The 20,640-nt window shown below is 38.2% G+C and overlaps 1 protein-coding gene across 1 annotated transcript; it reads right to left on the bottom strand.

Annotated features, from left to right (window-relative positions):
* Positions 1-4,987: 4,987 nt before the first annotated feature.
* Positions 4,988-18,451, bottom strand: LOC135479526 (ubiquitin-like-conjugating enzyme ATG3). The gene is made up of 10 exons (XM_064759399.1): positions 18,275-18,451; positions 14,485-14,526; positions 13,805-13,925; positions 12,418-12,528; positions 10,314-10,369; positions 9,177-9,293; positions 8,500-8,658; positions 7,300-7,427; positions 6,327-6,395; positions 4,988-5,299 (listed from the first exon to the last, which is right to left on the bottom strand). Exons 1-10 carry the CDS (start codon positions 18,344-18,346, stop codon positions 5,218-5,220), a joined length of 957 nt encoding a protein of 318 aa, XP_064615469.1. The 5' UTR covers positions 18,347-18,451; the 3' UTR covers positions 4,988-5,217.
* Positions 18,452-20,640: the final 2,189 nt, after the last annotated feature.

The following is a 20,640-nucleotide window of genomic DNA, read 5'->3' as shown; positions in this document are numbered from 1 at the left end:
CAACATGCCATGTATGCTGACATAGCAACATGCCCATGTATGCTGACATAGCAACATGCTTAAGTATGCTGACATAGCGACATGCGCCATGTATGCTGACATAGCAACATGCTTAAGTATGCTGACATTGCAACATGCCCATGTATGCTGACATGGCAACATGCTCATGTATGCTTACATGGCAACATGCTCAAGTATGCTGACATGGGCAACATGCTCATATATGCTGACATATGCAACATGCTCAAGTATGCTGACATAGCATGGCAACATGCTCAAGCATGCTGACATAGCAGCATGTCCATGTATGCTGACATAGCAACATGCTTAAGTATGCTGACATAGCAACATGCCCATGCATAAGTATGCTGACATAGCAACATGCCCATGTATGCTGACATAGCAACATGCTCATATATGCTGACATAGCAACATGCTCAAGTATGCTGACCAAGCAACATGCTCAAGAATTGCTGACATAGCAACATGCCTCATCTATGCTGACATGGCAACATGCTCAAGTATGCTGACATTGCAACATGCTCAAGAATGCTGACATAGCAACATGCCCATGTATGCTGACATAGCAACATGCTCAAGTATGCTGACATAGCAGCATTCTGCTCAATTAAATTAAACACATTTTTTTTGTTTTCAGGAAAATATTCCATGTATCAAAATAATTTTGCAAATGTTTACTCAATATTTTTGTAAAATATTTGTATTGTATATTTTAAATACATATTTTACAGCAATTCCATTTTGTAAATTTACTACATGTGCATTTTTGATGCATGTTAAGATTTTCATCTCAGAAGCAATGTTTAGTGGTTATGACACATATACATGTTTTATTTAATAAAGATATATTTTATAATAAACAGTGGCTATTTTACCATTAGTATAGGGCCTACATGTTTTTTCCATCCTTGGGCCCACATATTTACATAATTCTACCATGGAAGGGCAAATCATCTACAATGTAATTGACAAAAAAGTGGACTCATTTTTCTCCAAATACAATCTTATTTTTTCTAATTTAGTGACTGTGTTAAAATGCGATGAGGTTGAAGTTCTATTCAGCCCAAAAAGCAGAATAATTTGTACAATATATGTACTCATCGGTGTTTAGTTATTTATTTCATTATCGTTTATCATTTCGCTTTGGACGGATTGCAGCATGCATCAGCGAAGGAAAGATACGTAACTGTTGTAACTGTTGTAAGACTTTGGCTTGTTTCTGACAATTCCCCTAAATCAGACGCACGCCTTTTTTCTGAGCCAAAGGCCTGATCAAAAAGTGTATGTATACATGTGAATGACATTGATTTCAATCGAAAACAAGCCAGCACGAATAGGCCGGCAAGTTTACCACCAATGTCGAGCTAAGCGTCTATTTCAATTTTTTTCAGGCAGGCTTAAATAGTCAACAACACCTGAATTGGCATATCTAAGATACGGCAAATCGTCTCCAGCTCCTTCAGAGCTTCTGGGGCCTTGGTGGCCCCTGGACCCTCGCCTTTTTTGCTGGGACACTTGACCACCCCCCCCCCCCCCCCACTTTGAAATTGCTTCCTACGCCCCCTGATAAATTCAAGCAATAATTACTCAAGACTTTAGTTATTCCATAGGTGTTCCCATGTACAAGAATATTTCAGTTTATCTTTATTTATTTATTTGATTGGGCATTTATGCTGTACTCAAGAATATTTCACTTATATGACGGCGCCCAGCATTGTGGTGGGAGGAAACCGAGCAGAGCCCAGGGAAAACCTACGACCATCTGCAGTTTGCTTGCAGACCTTCCACCGTATGGCCGGGAGGAAGCCAGCATGAGCTGGACTTGAACTCATAGCAACCACATCGGTAAGAGGTTCCTGGTCATTGCGCCACGTTGGCCTGCTTACCACCTCGTCTATTTTAGTTATAATCCTGGTTTATGGGAGGAGGAAATTCAACAGTATCCAGAGAAGCCAGACCATTTCCACACAGCAGAAATGGCTAAATACCTGACAAACCTCCTGACTTTAAGTGGCCACAACCTTCTTTGTCTAAGGTGGATTGGCTAAGTACCAGACAAATCTCCTGACTTGCAATGGCCACAACATTCTTTGTTTAAGGTGAAATGGCTAAGTACCAGATAACCCTCCTGACTTGCAATGGCCACAACCTTACTTGTCTAAGGTGGATTGGCTAAGAAGCAGACAAACCTCCTGATTTGCAATGGCCACAACCTTCTTTGTCTAAGGTGGATTGGCCAAGTACCAGACAAACCTCCTGACTTGCAATGGCCACAACCTTCTTTGTTTAAGGTGGATTGGCCAAGTACCAGACAAATCTCCTGACTTGTAATGGCCACAACCTTCTTTGTCTAGAGCTGATTGGCCGAGTACGAGACAAACCTTCTGACTTGAAGTGGCCACAACCTTATTTATCTAAGGTGGATTGGCTAAGAACCAGACAAACCTCCTGACTTGCAGTGGCCACAACCTTCTTTGTCTAAGGTGAAATGGCTAAGTACGAGACAAACCTCCTGATTTGCAGTGGCCACAACCTTCTTTGTCTAAGGTGGATTGGCTACTGTAAATGCCAGACAACATTTCTGACCAAGTGGCCACAACCTTATTTGTCTAAGGTGGATTGGCTAAGTACCAGACAAACCTCCTGACTTCAAGTGGCCATGACATTATTTGTCTACGATGGATTTGCTACTGTAAATACCAGACAATATTTCTGACCAAGTGGCCACAACCTTATTGTCTTAGATGGATTGGCTAAGTACCACACAATCCTTCTGACTTGAAGTGGCCACAACCTTATTGTCTTGGACGGATAAGCTAAGTACCAGACAATCCTTCTGACTTGAAGTGGCCACAACCTTATTGTCTTGGACAAATTGGCTAAGTACCAGACAAAACTTCTGACTTGAAGTGGCCATAACCTTATATGTGTAGGGCCAATTGGCTACAGTAAATACCAGGCAAAACTTCTGACTTGATTGCCTGTGACTGGACTTGAGCCTGACTGGACTTGGGTCTGACAACATTTTGGTCTGCCTAGACTTGAGCATTTGTTTGGATGGGCAAAAGCAGAATACATTAGTTATCAGTACAAAATTGCAATGGAGATTTAAAGATAACATTGGTCCTGGAACCGCTAAAAATGTTTATTACATTTTTCTTGAGGCAGCATGACAAGGGGTTTTATAAAATAATTCTCTTAACAATCAACATTAAAATGATCAAAGCATTATACAAGCCATTACAGAAAGATCAACTGGAAGTATTACAAGAATTTACACCTACTAGTTACTGTACTCAAATTCTTCAACTTTTTCGCATATGAAAGAGTTCCTTTCAGTGCAATTCATACAAACTTAGAATTTGATTATGAAGTAAAAACTACACTGGTTAGACTGACCAATATCAGGGCTTCACAAAAAGTATAATTTTATCAGAATGTGCTTGAGTAAGCATCTTGCAAACATGCGAAAAGGTTGAAGAATTACAGTATGTACATAATCACACTTGAAACCTTTCTACCTAGTCAATGACCACCACAAAAAAATCCGACTCACCAACAATATACCCAAAATACTGTACGCCAACTTGACAAGGTGATAATTTCTTAATGTTCTCCAGATTTAAGAAATCATGATATGCTAATTCACAAAGAAAGTGGAAAAATGTTTCTATAATGACCCTCAAGTCGTTAAAAATGAACACATTCTTTTTATGTCTAAATGTAGCCCAAAGATAATCTCTTGTAACTTGCAAAGAACAACAAATAATTGTAGGTTTGATTATATTACCTTAATTAAACTACTTTCTCTATTGTACCTTTAAATGAAAACACTACTTTTGCATGTAAATGGTAAATTTATTTGCATACATTTGAGGATATGACACTATTAATTCAATTACACAGGAGCAATGTAACCTATGGTGAAATGTTAGCTCAAAAACAAGCCTATAATAGAATATGTAGTTTCTTGGTGAGGGCAGGAATTACTTCCACTGTATGTAGAGAGCTTTACTCAAGAATATTTCACTTATATGACCGTTGTCAGCACTGTGGTGGGAGAAAACCGAGCAGAGCGCGGGGGAAATGGCCTGAGTCAGGGAGACAGAATAAGCTGGATGAACTCACAGCGACTGCATTGGTTAGAGGCTCCTGGGGTGTGCTAACCCCTTCGGCCGTTTAGGCTTCAAGAGCTTTTGGAGTAATCAATGGGAACATAATCACTCATCCACAAACTTATCTCAGGACTTTTACCTAGTACCCTACCTTTTAATCAACACATAACAATCAGATAAAGACAGGAACATACATGAACATTTTTTTATGGAGTGTGATTAGTTAGTTGCTGGAGTTTTATTCTTTTTCTTTTTTTTTTCTCCTAGGTGTCAATTTATGATGTTTTTGCCTTTACATATCGCTATACATAAAAACCTTAGTTTAATTATACTATTCAAATGGAAGTAGAGGATATTCCATACTGTGCTGATATTTCTGGAAAATATGATCATGTGTCCAGATAATAGGAGAGTTTCGAGTTCAAACTCTTTTTTAGCTAAAGGTAAAAAGAGTCATACTGTATTATGTGACCTGCAAGGCATCTCATACAGGATCACATATATTATAATATGGACATCTGAAAAAAGTTTCACAGATAGTTATTCAGAGTAGACAAACAAAGAAGAAAACTTAGCAGCTGAACGTTTGTGAAATTGAAAAGTTTCTACAAGAAAGAAGTGTCGTTTGTGCTTCTGGGCTACTGTGAGACAAGTGATTGGTAAATTGATATCACCAAAGTCCTAATATTTTTCACCAGTCACATGATACAGGAGGACTGTTTTTACCTTCAGTGACAAAAGAATCCCTAAATTGCTATTCAGTCATTTTGATGAGGGGCATTTGCAGATTTCCATTTCAGCTTCCATACATTTACCTTTGCACAAATTTCAATGATTAAATCACGATTAAAAGTAGTCCTTCACAAGATGTCTCGGTGTTACTGATAACACTTATCGAATTAAAGGTATTGAACGTTAACAGCTCTGACATATTTTCTAACAGAGTATCCAATACATATTTTTAAATAGCCTATACTTCAAGTCACTGTACATGTTATATAATCATATATTTGCAATTTACATGACACAATGTACATTATCCTTAACCCCTCACCCTAAGGTTAGACAAACAACAGGTAGGTCACATGGTAAAATGCCGCGTGTAATCATACTCTATTGTTGGAATGACGGCTTGCACAAACTTGAGGAATATCATCAGGTACCTGAAGAAATGGCGTCAAGGAAAGTTCACTGCAATAATGCTGGTCATTATAACATAATATTTCCAGGTAAACCAGTACTTTTTATATTAAATACTTATTTCTTTGACCCCCTGATTAGCCATGTGCTCAGGATTTTATTACTTATATGACAGAGGTCAGATTAATGGGGGAAGCTAGAGTATGGTAACCTATCACCCTTTACCTGATACCTGATAAACCTCGGGACTTTGAGACGCAGCCATAACGGAAGCATCTGGATTAATAAACATGACCTCAATGAGTCTAAAGCTTGGCAGTTGTAGGACGCCAGCATTTTAATTGTATGAGCCAGCTGGTTGCTGTCAAATAAGTGAAATATTCTTGAACATGGAGTTAAACACCAATAAAATAAATAAATAAAAATATTGTTGAAATGCAACTGATCTCCAATAAGCTTCATGCAAGACCTCAAATGACAGCACCTTCAAGAATTCAATGCAACCCAAGACCCGAAAACAACAAAAAACAGAGAAATTTGAAAATTCTCTGCCCAAGAACAGGATTGAACCCACATCCTGTGTGACTTAAAGTAAAAGAGTATTGAAAGGCAAAAGGAAAGGGCTTTATGAGTCATACTGCCTGTATCTAGGAACTCTGACATCACCTCACCATGTTTCCAGATGTTCACCAGAAGGAAGGAATTTTGGGGAAATCTTTACAGTAACCTTTTACTCATGGGTAAAAAGAGTTATGCCAACATTGAGTTTTGTGATTAGAATTGAAAAAAGTTATTGTGACGTCTGAGTAAACTCTGATAGTATGGTTTATAAAGCCTACCTTAGAATTCAACTGTTTGAACGCCTTTAACTCTCTTCACAAAAATATAAGAAAATACATTAAAGCATATTTATGCATAGCTTTAAGTGGTCTATTCAGTGATGCCTACTTCGATTTTTAGAGGTCTTTTCCCTTAAGGGTGAAAACCAGGAACCAGTTTTAAGACTATTAATGTATGAAGTTACATTATTTCAGCAGAGGCAAAGGATACATGTGAACACCCAGCTCTCCTCCTCCCTCTGCTACAGTCTCTATGATCTTCTTCATGACATCAGCATGTCTGCAACAAACATCAAACAAACAAGACACTCTTTGCAAACCACATCAGCATGTCTGTAACAGACATCAGACAAACAAGACACTCTTTGCAAACCACATAAGCATGTCTGCAACAAACATCAGACAAACAACACACTGTGCAAACCATACGAGCATGTCTGTAACAAACATCAGACAAACAAGACACTCTTTGCAAACCACATCAGCATGTCTGCAACAAACACCACACAAACAAGACACTCTTTGCAAACTACATCAGCATGTCTGAAACAAACATCAGACAAACAAGACACTCTTTGCAAACCACACCAACATGTCTGCAACAAACACCACACAAACAAGACATTCTTTGCAAACCACATCAGCATGTCCGCAACAAACACTCTTTGCAAACCACACCAGCATATCTGCAACCAACACCAGACAAACAAGACACTCTTTGCAAACCACATCAGCATGTCCACAACAAACATCAGACAAACAAGACCCTCTTTGCCAACCACATCAGCATGTCTGTAACAAACATCAAACAAACAAGACACTCTTTGCAAACCACATCAGCATGTCTGTAACAAACACCAGACAAACAAGACACTCTTTGGAGAGTACTATAAGAATCATCTTATCATCTCATATATAGTACTATAAGAATCACCTTTGCCTTCTTTCATTCAAACCTTTAACACTTGCTGTGAGTTCTAGTTTTGCTCATGCTGGCTTCCTCTCCGGCCTTAAGTTGGAAGGTCTGCCAGCAACCTGCGGATGGTTGAGGGTTCCTCCTGAGCTCTTCCCGCTTTCCTCCCACCATAATGCTGGCCCCCATCATGTAAGTGAAATATTCTTGAGTACGGCGTAAAAAACATCAATCAAATAAACCCTTCAGAGCTATATTGTGAAGTCCTTACTTGCAGGGATGAACTGATGCTATGGGTGGCCCCGGTAAGTGGGGATGTGCCTCCATTGTTACAGTCTTCTTGGCATGGTCCTGACTAAAATCTTCAAACATCTGTACAACTGTCAAAGGCTTTCGGTTCTGCCGGATTACAAAAAGTGTCACAGATAAAAATGTACAACAACTTCATTCTAATACTGCAAATGACCTAAAATTTGTTCATGACTACATCGCTTTTCCCTGATTTTTAGAATTCTATTGATCTTAGACGTTTTGAATGAATGAATGATTATGGCTTAATGCCACATCGGCAATATTTCAGCCATATTGTGGCGATAGACGTTTTGAAGTTTGTTTGGAAAGTAGAATTACATCCCACTGAAAAAAAATTACATTTTGGTATCAATGGAATATTTCATAACATTTTAGGACAAAATTTTAATTCATTTACAGTATTTACATTCTGCATGTGAAATCAAATGGCATATTCATATGTAATTTTATCAACATAGCCAATAAAACATGTTTCTTAACATACAGTCTAAACATATGATTAATGTGTTTATTTTACTCTTGTTTAACACCAAACCCAAGAAATTTTCGCTTATAATATGGGGGTCAGATTTAGCAGCTGGATTCACCCAACAACATGGTGTATCCTGGCAAATGAAGAAAGACAAGCATCTGGACTGACCAACTCCATATAACCTAAATGATCTAAAATTTCGCCCACAAAAGTGCATTTTTAGAAGTAAATATACGAGGGATATAGGAGGACAAACTAAGGTCCATATGACAGCAGAACGCATCGTTGCCTTCTGTGACGTTGCAGTGCATGTGGTGTACTTGATATATGTTTCATGAGTACACATACATCGATAATTGTGATGTAATAAAAGAACGCATGAGTTCACAGCTTTGAATTCGTCCTGACACAGGTGGGAAGAAGTCTTCCGAGTTCCCCACTGTCAAAAAATGTTATTTTTGGTACTGATACTTACAATTTTCCAGCAGAATACCATTCCACGTTCGAAGCAAACTCAAAACACCTTTCTAAAATTGGTAGAACTCTCAGAATCAGAAAAAAATGGACAAAATATATGGTCATTTAGCGTATACACACTGTACAAGTTCTAGATACATACAGCAAACCATTTTTTAACATACATGTATTTTACAGACTGCATACTTACTAGTTCTTCAGTGATCTTACCTCATCATAGCCATACAGCCAGAGTCGTGGGGTCTGGTAATATTTATCGTAAGTAATATTCAGATCATATGTCCGTGTTTGGATAATCCCACTATCTGACGCTGACGCACAAGCTCCTTCTGAATCTGCACCCCCAGTCTTCTTGATATCTACTGTTGCCTGCAATAGTCAATTTCCTGATTTGTCATGTATGAAAAATAGTTGCGAGGAAAACAAAGAATTGTTTTACAAAATTTTATTAAAGTAAACTAAATGTTTATTCATTTTAATTGAGTTTAAAGGTGTTATCAAGAATATTTAATTTACAGATTTATGGGTGGTGGAAACCACATCACCTTGCCAGGTATACAAACCTTGTGACTTGAAATAACAACAATGGGGCAGGGCTAAAACCTATGACCTCAAAGGTCAAGGGGTCAACCTGCTCTAGCAAAAACAACGCTTAAGCCACATAAACCAGAAAAAGCCATGGTTCCTAACAGCACGGAGATATAAATCAGTGATTGCACATCCAAGATCGATCCACAGGCAGAGCCATTTCACATAATAAAAAAAAACAGGTTTGCATATTCTCACGAGACAACTGATGTGAGGCTGTGATAATGGTTATCTATTATAAACATTGATAAATGTGTGTCTGACATCATTTGTTCAGAGGCGTTTCCACAACAACTTACATTGTCCTCTTCCTCTAACATGCCACTCTCCTCAAACGCCTCCATGTCCTCAGCTTCCTCATCATCATCTTCATCATCCTCCTGCGCTCCTGCAGGACCGGCAGCTGGAGCAGGCTCCTACAGAGTACAACACACCACACATGTTAACATAGACACGGGGCTCCTGTAAGGACCGTAGCTGGAGCAGGCTCATACAGACTATAACACAGTGCACATATTAACACAGACACTGGGCTCCTGCACAAACCGCATATGGAGCAGGCCCCTGCAGAGTATAACACACTGCACGTATAACACACTACACATATGAACACAGTCACTGGGTTCCTGCACGAATGGCAGATGAAGTAGGCCCCTACACAGTATAACATACTGCACATATTAACACAGAAACTGGGCTCCTGCACGAATGGCAGATGAAGTAGGCCCCTACAGAGTATAACATACTGCACATATTAACACAGAAACTGGGCTCCTGCACGAACTGCAGATGGAGCAGACTCCTATAGAGTATAACAGACTATACATATTAACACAGCCACTGGGCTCCTGTAAGAACCACAGCTGGAGCAGTCTCCTACAGAGTATAACACACTACACACATTAACACAGCCACTGGGCTCCTGTACGAACCACAGCTGGAGCAGGCCCTTACAGAGTATAACACACTACACATATTAACACAGCCACTGGTCTCCTGTATGAACTGCAGATGGAGGAGGCTCCAACAGAGTATAACACACTGCAGGTATAACACACTACACATATTAACAGACACGTGAGTTTTCAGAGAGGACAGCATACTATATGTATTATCATAGCCACTGAACTCTTACAGTCAATGAGTTACCAAAGACAACAAGAAAGCCATGTACATATGAAACACAGAGCTTCTACACAACATTACTCATTAAGCTTCTCCAAAATTTTGGGGTTGAATGTGCAACCATCTCTAATGTTAACATTAAAACAAAGTTATGTGTACATGTTACAATGTATGAACTCAATCTGACAAGTCTGACCATACTTGTTAAATATTTCATCGCATTTAACCAATAATGTAGTCAACAGCACCATGATATTGTAAAACAAATGGCCAAATGCCAATAAAACATAACTTCACAATCACTCACTTACTTTTGAATCTAGTGTCATCTCTGCTATGGATTCTTGTACTGATGTTGTCGTGGAATCTGCAAGAATATCACAATTACTAGAACATGTATGCAAATTCGCTGAAATTTGATCAGTAATCTCTTCTGATAAACCCATTATATATGTATATGTGTGTACACCTATCATTACATTACCTGTATAATGATGTGTGTCCATCTATCATTACATTACCTGCATAATGACGTGTGTTCACCTATCATTACATTACCTGCATAACGATGTGTGTCCATCTCTCATTACATCACCTGTATACGGATGTGTGTCCACCTATCATAACATCACCTGCATAACGATGTGTGTCCACCTATTGTTACACTACCCGTGTAATGATGTGTGTCCACCTATTGTTACACTACCTGTGTAATGATGTTTGTCCACCTATCATTACATTACCTGTGTAATGATGTGTGTCCATCTATCATTACATTACCTGTGTAATGATGTGTGTCCATCTATCATTACATTACCTGTGTAATGATGTATGTTCACCTATCATTACATTGCCTGTATAATGATGTGTGTCCACCTATCATTACATTACCTGTATAATGATGTGTGTCCACCTATCATTACATTACCTGCATGATGATGTGTGTCCACCTCTCATTACATTACCTGTATAATGATGTTTGTTCACCTATCATTACATTACCTGTATAATGATGTGTGTCCACCTATCATTACATCACCTGCATAACGATGTGTGTTCACCTATCATTACATCACTTGCATAACGATGTGTGTCCACCTATCATTACATCACTTGCATAGTGATGTGCATTCACCTATCATTACATTACCTGAATAATGTGTATTGTCCACCTATTGTTACACTACTTGTGTAACGATGTGTGTCCACCTATCGTTACACTACCTGTGTAATGATGTGTGTCCATCTATCACTGCATTACCTGTATAATGATGTTTGTCCACCTATCATTACATTACCTGTGTAATGATGTTTGTCCACCTATCATTACATTACCTGTGTAATGATGTGTGTCCATCTATCATTACATTACCTGTGTAATGATGTGTGTCCATCTATCATTACATTACCTGTGTAATGATGTATGTTCACCTATCATTACATTACCTGTATAATGATATGTGTCCACCTATCATTACATTACCTGCATAATGATGTGTGTCCATCTCTCATTACATTACCTGCATAACAATGTGCATTCACCTATCATTACATCACTTGCATAGTGATGTGTATTCACCTATCATTACATTACCTGAATAATGTGTATTGTCCACCTATTGTTACACTACCTGTGTAATGATGTGTGTCCACCTATCGTTACACTACCTGTGTAATGATGTGTGTCCATCTATCACTGCATTACCTGTATAATGATGTTTGTCCACCTATCATTACATTACCTGTGTAATGATGTGTGTCCATCTATCATTACATTACCTGTGTAATGATGTGTGTCCATCTATCATTACATTACCTGTGTAATGATGTATGTTCACCTATCATTACATTGCCTGTATAATGATGTGTGTCCACCTATCATTACATTACCTGTATAATGATATGTGTCCACCTATCATTACATTACCTGCATAATGATGTGTGTCCATCTCTCATTACATTACCTGCATAACAATGTGCGTCCACCTATCATTACATCACCTGTATAATGATGTGTGTTCACCTATCATTACATTACCTGTATAATGATGTGTGTCCACCTATCATTACATCACCTGCATAACGACGTGTGTCCACCTATCATTACATCACTTGCATAACGATGTGCATTCACCTATCATTACATTACCTGCATAATGTGTATTGTCCACCTATCATTGCATTACCTGTATAATGATGTGTGTTCACCTATCATTACTTAACCTGTGTAATGATGTATATTGTCCACCTATCATTACATTACTCACATAATGATGTGTGACCACCTATCATTACATTACTCACATAATGATGTGTGTCCATTTATCATTACATTACCTGCATAATGATGTGTCCACCTATCATCACATTACCTGCTTAATGATGTGTGACACTCATACACTGTAGTTACATTACCTGCATAATGGTGTGTGTCCACCCATCCTCCATCCCCATCCTCCTCCTCTATTACTTTCTCTTGGTCTTCCTGATGGTTATCCATTTGCTTGACCCGTTTGTAACATGGCACTACATTGTACACGTGCAAAAATTGAAATAAAAATAAAGATTAAATTTAAATATTTAACTCTGGATCTATCTTTTATTTATTTATTTAATCGATTGGTGTTATATGCCGTACTCAAGAATATTTCACTTATAAGACGGCAACCAGCATTACGGTGGGAGGAAACCCGGCAGAGACCAGGGAATAAATCAGGACCTTCCCACGTAAGGCCGGAGAGGAAGCCAGCATGAGATGGACTTCAACTCACAGCGACCGCATTGGTGAGAGGCTTCTGGGTCATTGTGCTGCACCCGGATATATCTCACACTCAGTATGTCTCCTTAGGATAGTTAGACAGAAGCCAACACAAATATTTCGGAGCATTGGATCCTATAATGTCTTTAATCTTTCCCCCTTGAGTGGGACATGAATTCACAGGAAGACAAGGATTGTTACATAATACAATATACAATATTGGAACAAGGAAACTAAATGTTGCATTGGAGGAAGTATTAAATTACAGCACTTAATGTAATGTCTGCTAACTGTAAATTACTCCTGAAACACACCAAAATTTGGCAGTCCACTTCATTAAACATGCTAAACACAAACATGCTGCAATATAGACACTATCTTATATAACAGGTTTTCTTCCCTTTCCTTTTTTTTGTTGAAAAATTATGTCCTGGAAAGGTAAACATTAAACTTAAAACATGTTAACATTCATACCCTAAATGACAATAAATTTCATCCATGATTAACTTGCCCACATTTCCTGATTCTGAGAGTTCTATTGATTTTAGAAAGGTGTTGTCAGGTTTGCTTGGAACATGGGATAATATTCTACTGAAAGTTTCAGCACTACAAAATAATATTTGTAACATTTACTGGCCTCTAAAAATGCACTACTGTGGGTGAAATTTTAGCTCATTTAGGGTATTTCATTTTAAATCATGACTAGTTACAGTTAACATGATAGGTGAGAAGATCTTATAGCCATAAATACAGAAGACAGAAGTACCTGTTGCATGTAAGAAGATAAAATAACGCCTGTGACTGATCCAGTGGTAATATCTCTTTGATTTAATGTCACTTATGTACAAAGATCAACGTTGTTGTTAAAACCCCCCAAAGAGATGATTCCCCACCATTTGACCTTTTCAAGTTCACTTTGAGTGACATCAAATCACAAACTATTACGAATAATAATTGTCAGTTGGGTCATGAATAATGTAATATACAAATACATCATCATAAACACAAATATATAGGTTATATGAAGCCTATACAACTACATACCATTTCTAGTGATGAGGAATTGTTTATCTTTAGGGAGGTAAGGTTTTGTCTTGGTTTCATCGCCTGCAGCCCACTGCCAGGTGGGACAGTGGTGGACAAGGTGATCACCAGCTGCCACAAACTGAAACACAATTAAACAGCAAATGAATCCATGGCTCTGCAAATAAGGCTATTTGTGATCAGATGGTCCTATCTGTGGCTCCTATGATGTATATATGTGCTGCATGGTCTCAATTTGTCTTTTCTCAAACATCATGAAAAAATTGGTAGGAAAGATTAAATCCTTAAATTGATTGCCTTTTTAAAAATGCTTCTTTCCTATTTTAGGAAATTGTATTTAACTGAATGGAACCTACTTTTTTCAAATGCCTTTCAATTAACACAAAATGTGGAATTGAAGTCCTCTACACAAAATTCTGGATATAACTCTTGTTTTCCTTAAATTTTGTCCATGTCTAATTTGCCCATTTTTCCTGATTCTGACAGTTCCACTGATTTTAGAAAGGTGTTTTCAGGTTTGCTTGGAACACTGAATGGTATTCTATTGGAAAATTGTAATTTTTCAGCACCAAAAATAATATTTTCTGACATTCATTTGCCTCAAAAATGCCTTTTTCTGGGAGAAATTTTAGGTCTACATTTTTCATTGGTCCGTATGGCAACCACTATATTTAACATACCTCTTCAGGGGTAATCACACCTGTTTCCTTGAACTTTGATTCCTGTGGATCAAGCACAGATGACACTTGTATGAAATTCACACTAACACATCTATGTAATGTATTCAGACACATCTCGAGTTAATAGTACAGACATCAGCCTGAGTCAATATAAACATCCTTAGACTTTAAGTTCGTCATACTGTTCATTGTAAATATTTGTGAAAAATGCCAAACTGAAGAATTTTACAACCTCATTTTTTCAGGAGGCTAAAGTGTCAAGGGTAAACCACCAACCCTTTGGCAAGTTACTGACAAACCTTCCCACATGTACATGCATGTGATTTAAAAATCACAAACTGCCAAATGCCATACTCAAAAATTTTTCACCAATACGATAATCAGTTTATAGGTGGAGGAGGTTAAAGTGTCAAGGGTAAACCAGAAACCCTTTGGCAAGTTACTGACAAACCTTCCCACATGTATGTGATTAACAAATCACAAAATGACAAAAGCCAAACTGAAGAATTTTTCACTAATATGATGTTCAGTTTATGGGCAGAGGAGACCAAAATACCAAACATAAACTACCAACCCTTTGACAAGTTACTCACAAACCACATACATATATGTGATTTATAAATCACAAAATGACAAAGCCAAACTGAAGAATTTTTCACTAATATGATGTTCAGTTTATGGGCAGAGAAGACCAAAGTGCCAAGCGTAAACCACCAACCCTTTGGCAAGTTACTGACAAACCTTCCCACATGTATGTCGATTTATAAATCACAAAATGACAAATCCAAACTGAAGAATTTTTCACTAATTCGATGATCAGTTTATGGGCAGAGGAGACAAAAATACCAAACATAAACTACCAATCCTTTGACAAGTTACTGACAAACCACATGTATGTGATTTATAAATCACAAAATGACAAATCCAAACTGAAGAATTTTTCACTAATACGATGTTCAGTTTATGGGCAGAGGAGACCAAAGTGCCAAGCGTAAACCACCAACCCTTTGGCAAGTTACTGACAAACCTTCCCACATGTATGTGATTTACAAATCAGAAAATGACAAAAGCCAAACTGAAGAATTTTTCACTAATATGATGATCAGTTTATGGGCAGAGGAGACCAAAATACCAAACATAAACTACCAACCCTTTGACAAGTTACTCACAAACCACATGTATGTGATTTATAAATCACAAAATGACAAAGCCAAACTGAAGAATTTTTCACTAATATAATGATCAGTTTATGGGCAGAGGAGACCAAAATACCAAACATAAACTACCAATCCTTTGACAAGTTACTGACAAACCACATGTATGTGATTTATAAATCACAAAATGACAAAGCCAAACTGAAGAATTTTTCACTAATATGATGATCAGTTTATGGGCAGAGGAGACAAAAATACCAAACATAAACTACCAACCCTTTGACAAGTTACTGACAAACCACATGTATGTGATTTATAAATCACAAAATGACAAAGCCAAACTGAAGAATTTTTCACTAATATGATGATCAGTTTATGGGCAGAGGAGACAAAAGTGCCAAGCCTAAACCACCAACCCTTCGGCAAATTACTGACAAACCTTCCCACATGTATGTCATTTACAAATCACAAAATGACAAATGCCAAACTGAAGAATTTTTCACTAATGCGATGATCAGTTTATGGGCAGAGGAGACAAAAATACCAAACATAAACTACCAACCCTTTGACAAGTTACTGACAAACCACATGTATGTGATTTATAAATCACAAAATGACAAATCCAAACTGAAGAATTTTTCACTAATACGATGTTCAGTTTATGGGCAGAGGAGACCAAAGTGCCAAGCGTAAACCACCAACCCTTCGGCAAATTACTGACAAACCTTCCCACATGTATGTGATTTACAAATCACAAAATGACAAATGCCAAACTGAAGAATTTTTCACTAATGCGATGATCAGTTTATGGGCAGAGGAGACCAAAATACCAAACATAAACTACCAACCCTTTGACAAGTTATTGACAAACCACATGTACATGATTTATAAATCACAAAATGACAAAGCCAAACTGAAGAATTTTTCACTAATAGGATGATCAGTTACTGACAAACCTTCCCACATGTGATGTACAGATATGTACACCATAATGGTTGAAGACAAGTTGGCTTGAACAAACATTAGACAGGATAACCGTTCACACAAGCTTCTTATAGTCATCAAGGCCTTGCGGACCATAAGAGATGGAATCTACTAATACCCAGCCCAATGTTTGAACCATCGCCATGTGTGTCCTAATGACTGAAGGGCAATAATGGTGTTGTTCATTCATAGGCCTATAATTTCCTTGTAGATGTATAAAATGTAATTATCCAGTCTACAGTGCTACACAGGCTAAATTTTCTGAAAGGTGCTCCAATACTGGATAATCTTCATTAATACATCTAACTATAAAATGTGTTAGGTTCAGTTACTGTGAGCATCACAGGTCAACAACTGGGTGGCAGGCTAGTGGCGTGCTGCTGGAATTTTCCTCAATGGTTTTATTTATTTATTTGATTGGTGTACCCAAGAATATTTCACTTATCAGATCGGTACGGCCCTTTAATGCTAAGGGAAGATGATATGTTGCATGAACTGTCTTGAAGTATTGTACATGGAGGAATAAAAACTGGAACAATGTGATACTGTCTGAAAATCACATCGCTGTCAATTAAAAGTTACTTTTAAAAATGTTTCTGAAATGTGCAATTTAAGTCATTTTTGAATATCGCAAAAAGAAAATTTCTTAATTTGCTATATCTTTTAAGCTTGTGATACACTGCATAAACCTACTGTTCACAGGCCTACGCAAAGGGGATATCATTATTTTTTTATATTTCATACCCTACTGCTTACCCATCTCATTCACATTAATTACACCCCTAATCTGACTGAATATGGGTTGATGGAAGCCCAACACCACTGAACACACTGATCTGGCTTGCACCTTTACTAGGTCACAAAACTAAAAATCTGCTGAGTCTGTTATATTTCCTTCTTCCTTGATTATGTTTTTTCAAGACAAACATAAATATGTCACAACATGGTGTCTTACACAAACCCACAGACACATCCCATCCCGTCCCTCTCCGGTTTCCTTGCTTTGTCTAAATGCCTACAATTTTCAGCAGTTGACCTGTGGCTGGTCACCGGTTTCCCTCAAGCTCTGCCTGGTTTTCTCTCACCATAATGCTGGCCACCATTGTATAAGTGAAATATATTGGAGTATGCCATAAAACACCAATCAAATAAATAAATGAAATAAATTTTGGATGCTTTAGTTAGTCAATGAGCCCCTTTTCAGATGTTCATTCTCAAAAGCTGCTACTTCAATGAATTGATGTCACTCTACAATATGAAAACAACTGCTAGTTGAAAATTCCCCAGTTTTGTACAAATCTACTTTTTAGCTCTAACCAACTGTTCCTGCAGTGTGGTATCGTGACAACTAACGGTCATTTGATACTGACTCATCAGACGATAGCCGGACAGGCGATAATCTTCTTTCTACCGTCAGTAGGCCTTCCGGACCACACGGGCTGAGTGAGGCTCAGACACTGACAGATAACCAAGAGACAGCCAGGTACCAGCTGTGCTTCCTATTTAGGCATGTATTGCCAGTTAAGGGGTCAGTAAACCGTAACGCCTATGTCAATAAATACGGGTCACCGTATCCGCCCACCTGTCAAATTGCACGGGATCACAAGGGAAAATCTGAAATTTAACCACCGAATCCTGCACCACAGAATTACCTTTAAAACTGGGGTCCAGTACTCTGCCACACCTCGCGCTGTCCCCTTAACGGCGTTTATGACATCCTGCATTTTTTCTGTTGTAGCACCTCCCAAAACAACCTGAAATGTCAGAGATATCAAAACCGAAATTCGTCAGCCGCTGCAACAACAAATTCTTCTGCTACTTTACCACTAAGGCTTTTCTTCCTTCTTTTACGAAAGAGCTCCGGGCTTGTCGTTCAGGTATCAGTTAGCTCCCCTTATCTTCAAGGTTTTCAAACCTCGTGCAAAAATGGTGACGTCTAACATACCCGCAACAAAATTACAATAACTATTAGATTCGTGTTGAAACGTTGTAAATTATTTTCTATGATATATGATATACACCTAGTAAACAAACCAAATGAACGATTGAGATGTCTCGTGAAGTCTGGATGTTTGTTCTAGAACTACATCTGTACATTCATATCATTTTCAGTCCTCAGCTCATTGATGCATGAAAATATGTACTCTTGGGTTTTAACGTCGTATGTAACAATTTTCCAGTCATATGACGACTTAGAGACATCAAGTGTGTGTTCATATATTGTGTGTTCTTGTGGCAGGGCCACATATATGCTATGTATATGCTCAGTGCCCAACATATGGGAAAAGGGTACATTCTACATATATATACATTTGGTACCGGGTAGGTGCATAGTACACATATACATGTAAAAGGTCTAAGCCTAATTGGTGTTCGGAGAAAGCTTGAAATGTCATGGCTGTTACAGTTTGAATTTCAACATCTAAATGAGATCACCAAATTAATAGAAGGTGGTTTAACAGGAGATTTGATAACAAACTTTATGCCGCAGATTTCTGTAGGGCCTACCAGCAGATACTACAAATCCCAGGCATAAATATACGTGACAGAGATTTCTGAGCGCGGGCAAATCCTATTAGGCCCTACGACCATCTACAGGTTGCTGCAGACCTTCCCAGAAATGACTGGAGGAGATTATAAATAAAAGTGCCAAAGGATTCTGACTACAAGTGACACAGGCGCTCTGTGTACGTACCACAAGGTTCTGTCTACATGTACCACAAGGTAATGACTACAAGTGCCATGTAGGGTTCTGACTACAGGTGCCATAGGGTCCTGACTACAAGTGGGATGGGTTTCTGACTATAGGTGCCAAAAGGTTTTAACTATGTTTATTTATTTATTTATTTATTTGTTTGATTGATGTTTTACACCATACACAACAATATTTCACTTATATGACAGCGGACAGCGTTATGGTGGGAGGAAACCAGGCAGAGCCTGGGGCAAACCGCTGGAGAGGAAGCCAGCATGATCTGGACTTGAACTCACAGCGACTGCACTGGTGAGAGGCTCCTGGGTCATTGCGCCTCGCTGACGTGCTGACGCCCTTGACCACGGAGGCTCCGTTTTGACTTTGTGTACCATGGGGTTCAGACTATATGTCCACGTGCCACAGGCCTGTTCTGTCTACAATTAAGTGCCAAAGCGGTATTGACTAGGCATGCCATAGGATTCTGACTACAAGTCTGGTTGTTGGGGGGGCAGGGGGCGGGGGCCAAAAGTCCCACATTGGGCATGTGACCAGAGACTGGTGAAATACATGTACAAATTTTATCTGCATAAAGTTAACAAAATGCACCCAAATTCGTTTTCACAAGCTTTTATTTCTATTTCATTTTAATAATATCCTTATTCTTGCTGAAATCACCATGGAAAAAATACAGCAACATTCTTTTCAGAATTTGTATGCTCTTGATATCAGTTAACAGGTTATACATGTAGACTAAAGGTGAACGGCAATGCTTCTAATTTTCACAAAACTGCACCCATGCAGGCCTCTCCCATTATTGTGTAGCATTATGGAAGTTTTCATCGTGAAAAAAATTCATTAAGTGTGTGTAATACATGTATAAATTAAATATTTTCAATTATCCAATGAAATGTTGTTCGGAAAATGTTCATTGCTTACCTGTCTTTGTTTCTAGAACATTGTGATGTCATTGGTTGTGCCCGTCAGTCATGTTTACAGAAATCTAACAGTTTTTATGTCGTAGAGTCAGATGAATAAATGGGCCGATTTAATGTCAAAACGTTCAGATATCCAAAGGGAACAATGCCATTGCACTGTGAGGAAGTTAAACTGTGTTGATTTGTGCAATTCATTTCTGGCCACTGCAGAAAGCTGCAAATTTCATACTCATATAAAGTAACACAAAATGTATATTTATGTATATATATTTATTTTAACTTTCAGTTTCAAATCAAAATCCTTAACTTTTAACCAGTGATGTAGATATATCAATGACAGGCAGACCGGATTCAGCACACTGCTTGTCTAACTGTCCTTGATTACTAC

The sequence above is a fragment of the Liolophura sinensis genome, chromosome 12 (genome assembly GCF_032854445.1).
Source record: "Liolophura sinensis isolate JHLJ2023 chromosome 12, CUHK_Ljap_v2, whole genome shotgun sequence".
NCBI lineage: Eukaryota > Metazoa > Mollusca > Polyplacophora > Chitonida > Chitonidae > Liolophura > Liolophura sinensis.
Note: the sequence above shows the minus strand (reverse complement) of the source record. Positions and strands in the feature narration are given on the sequence as shown.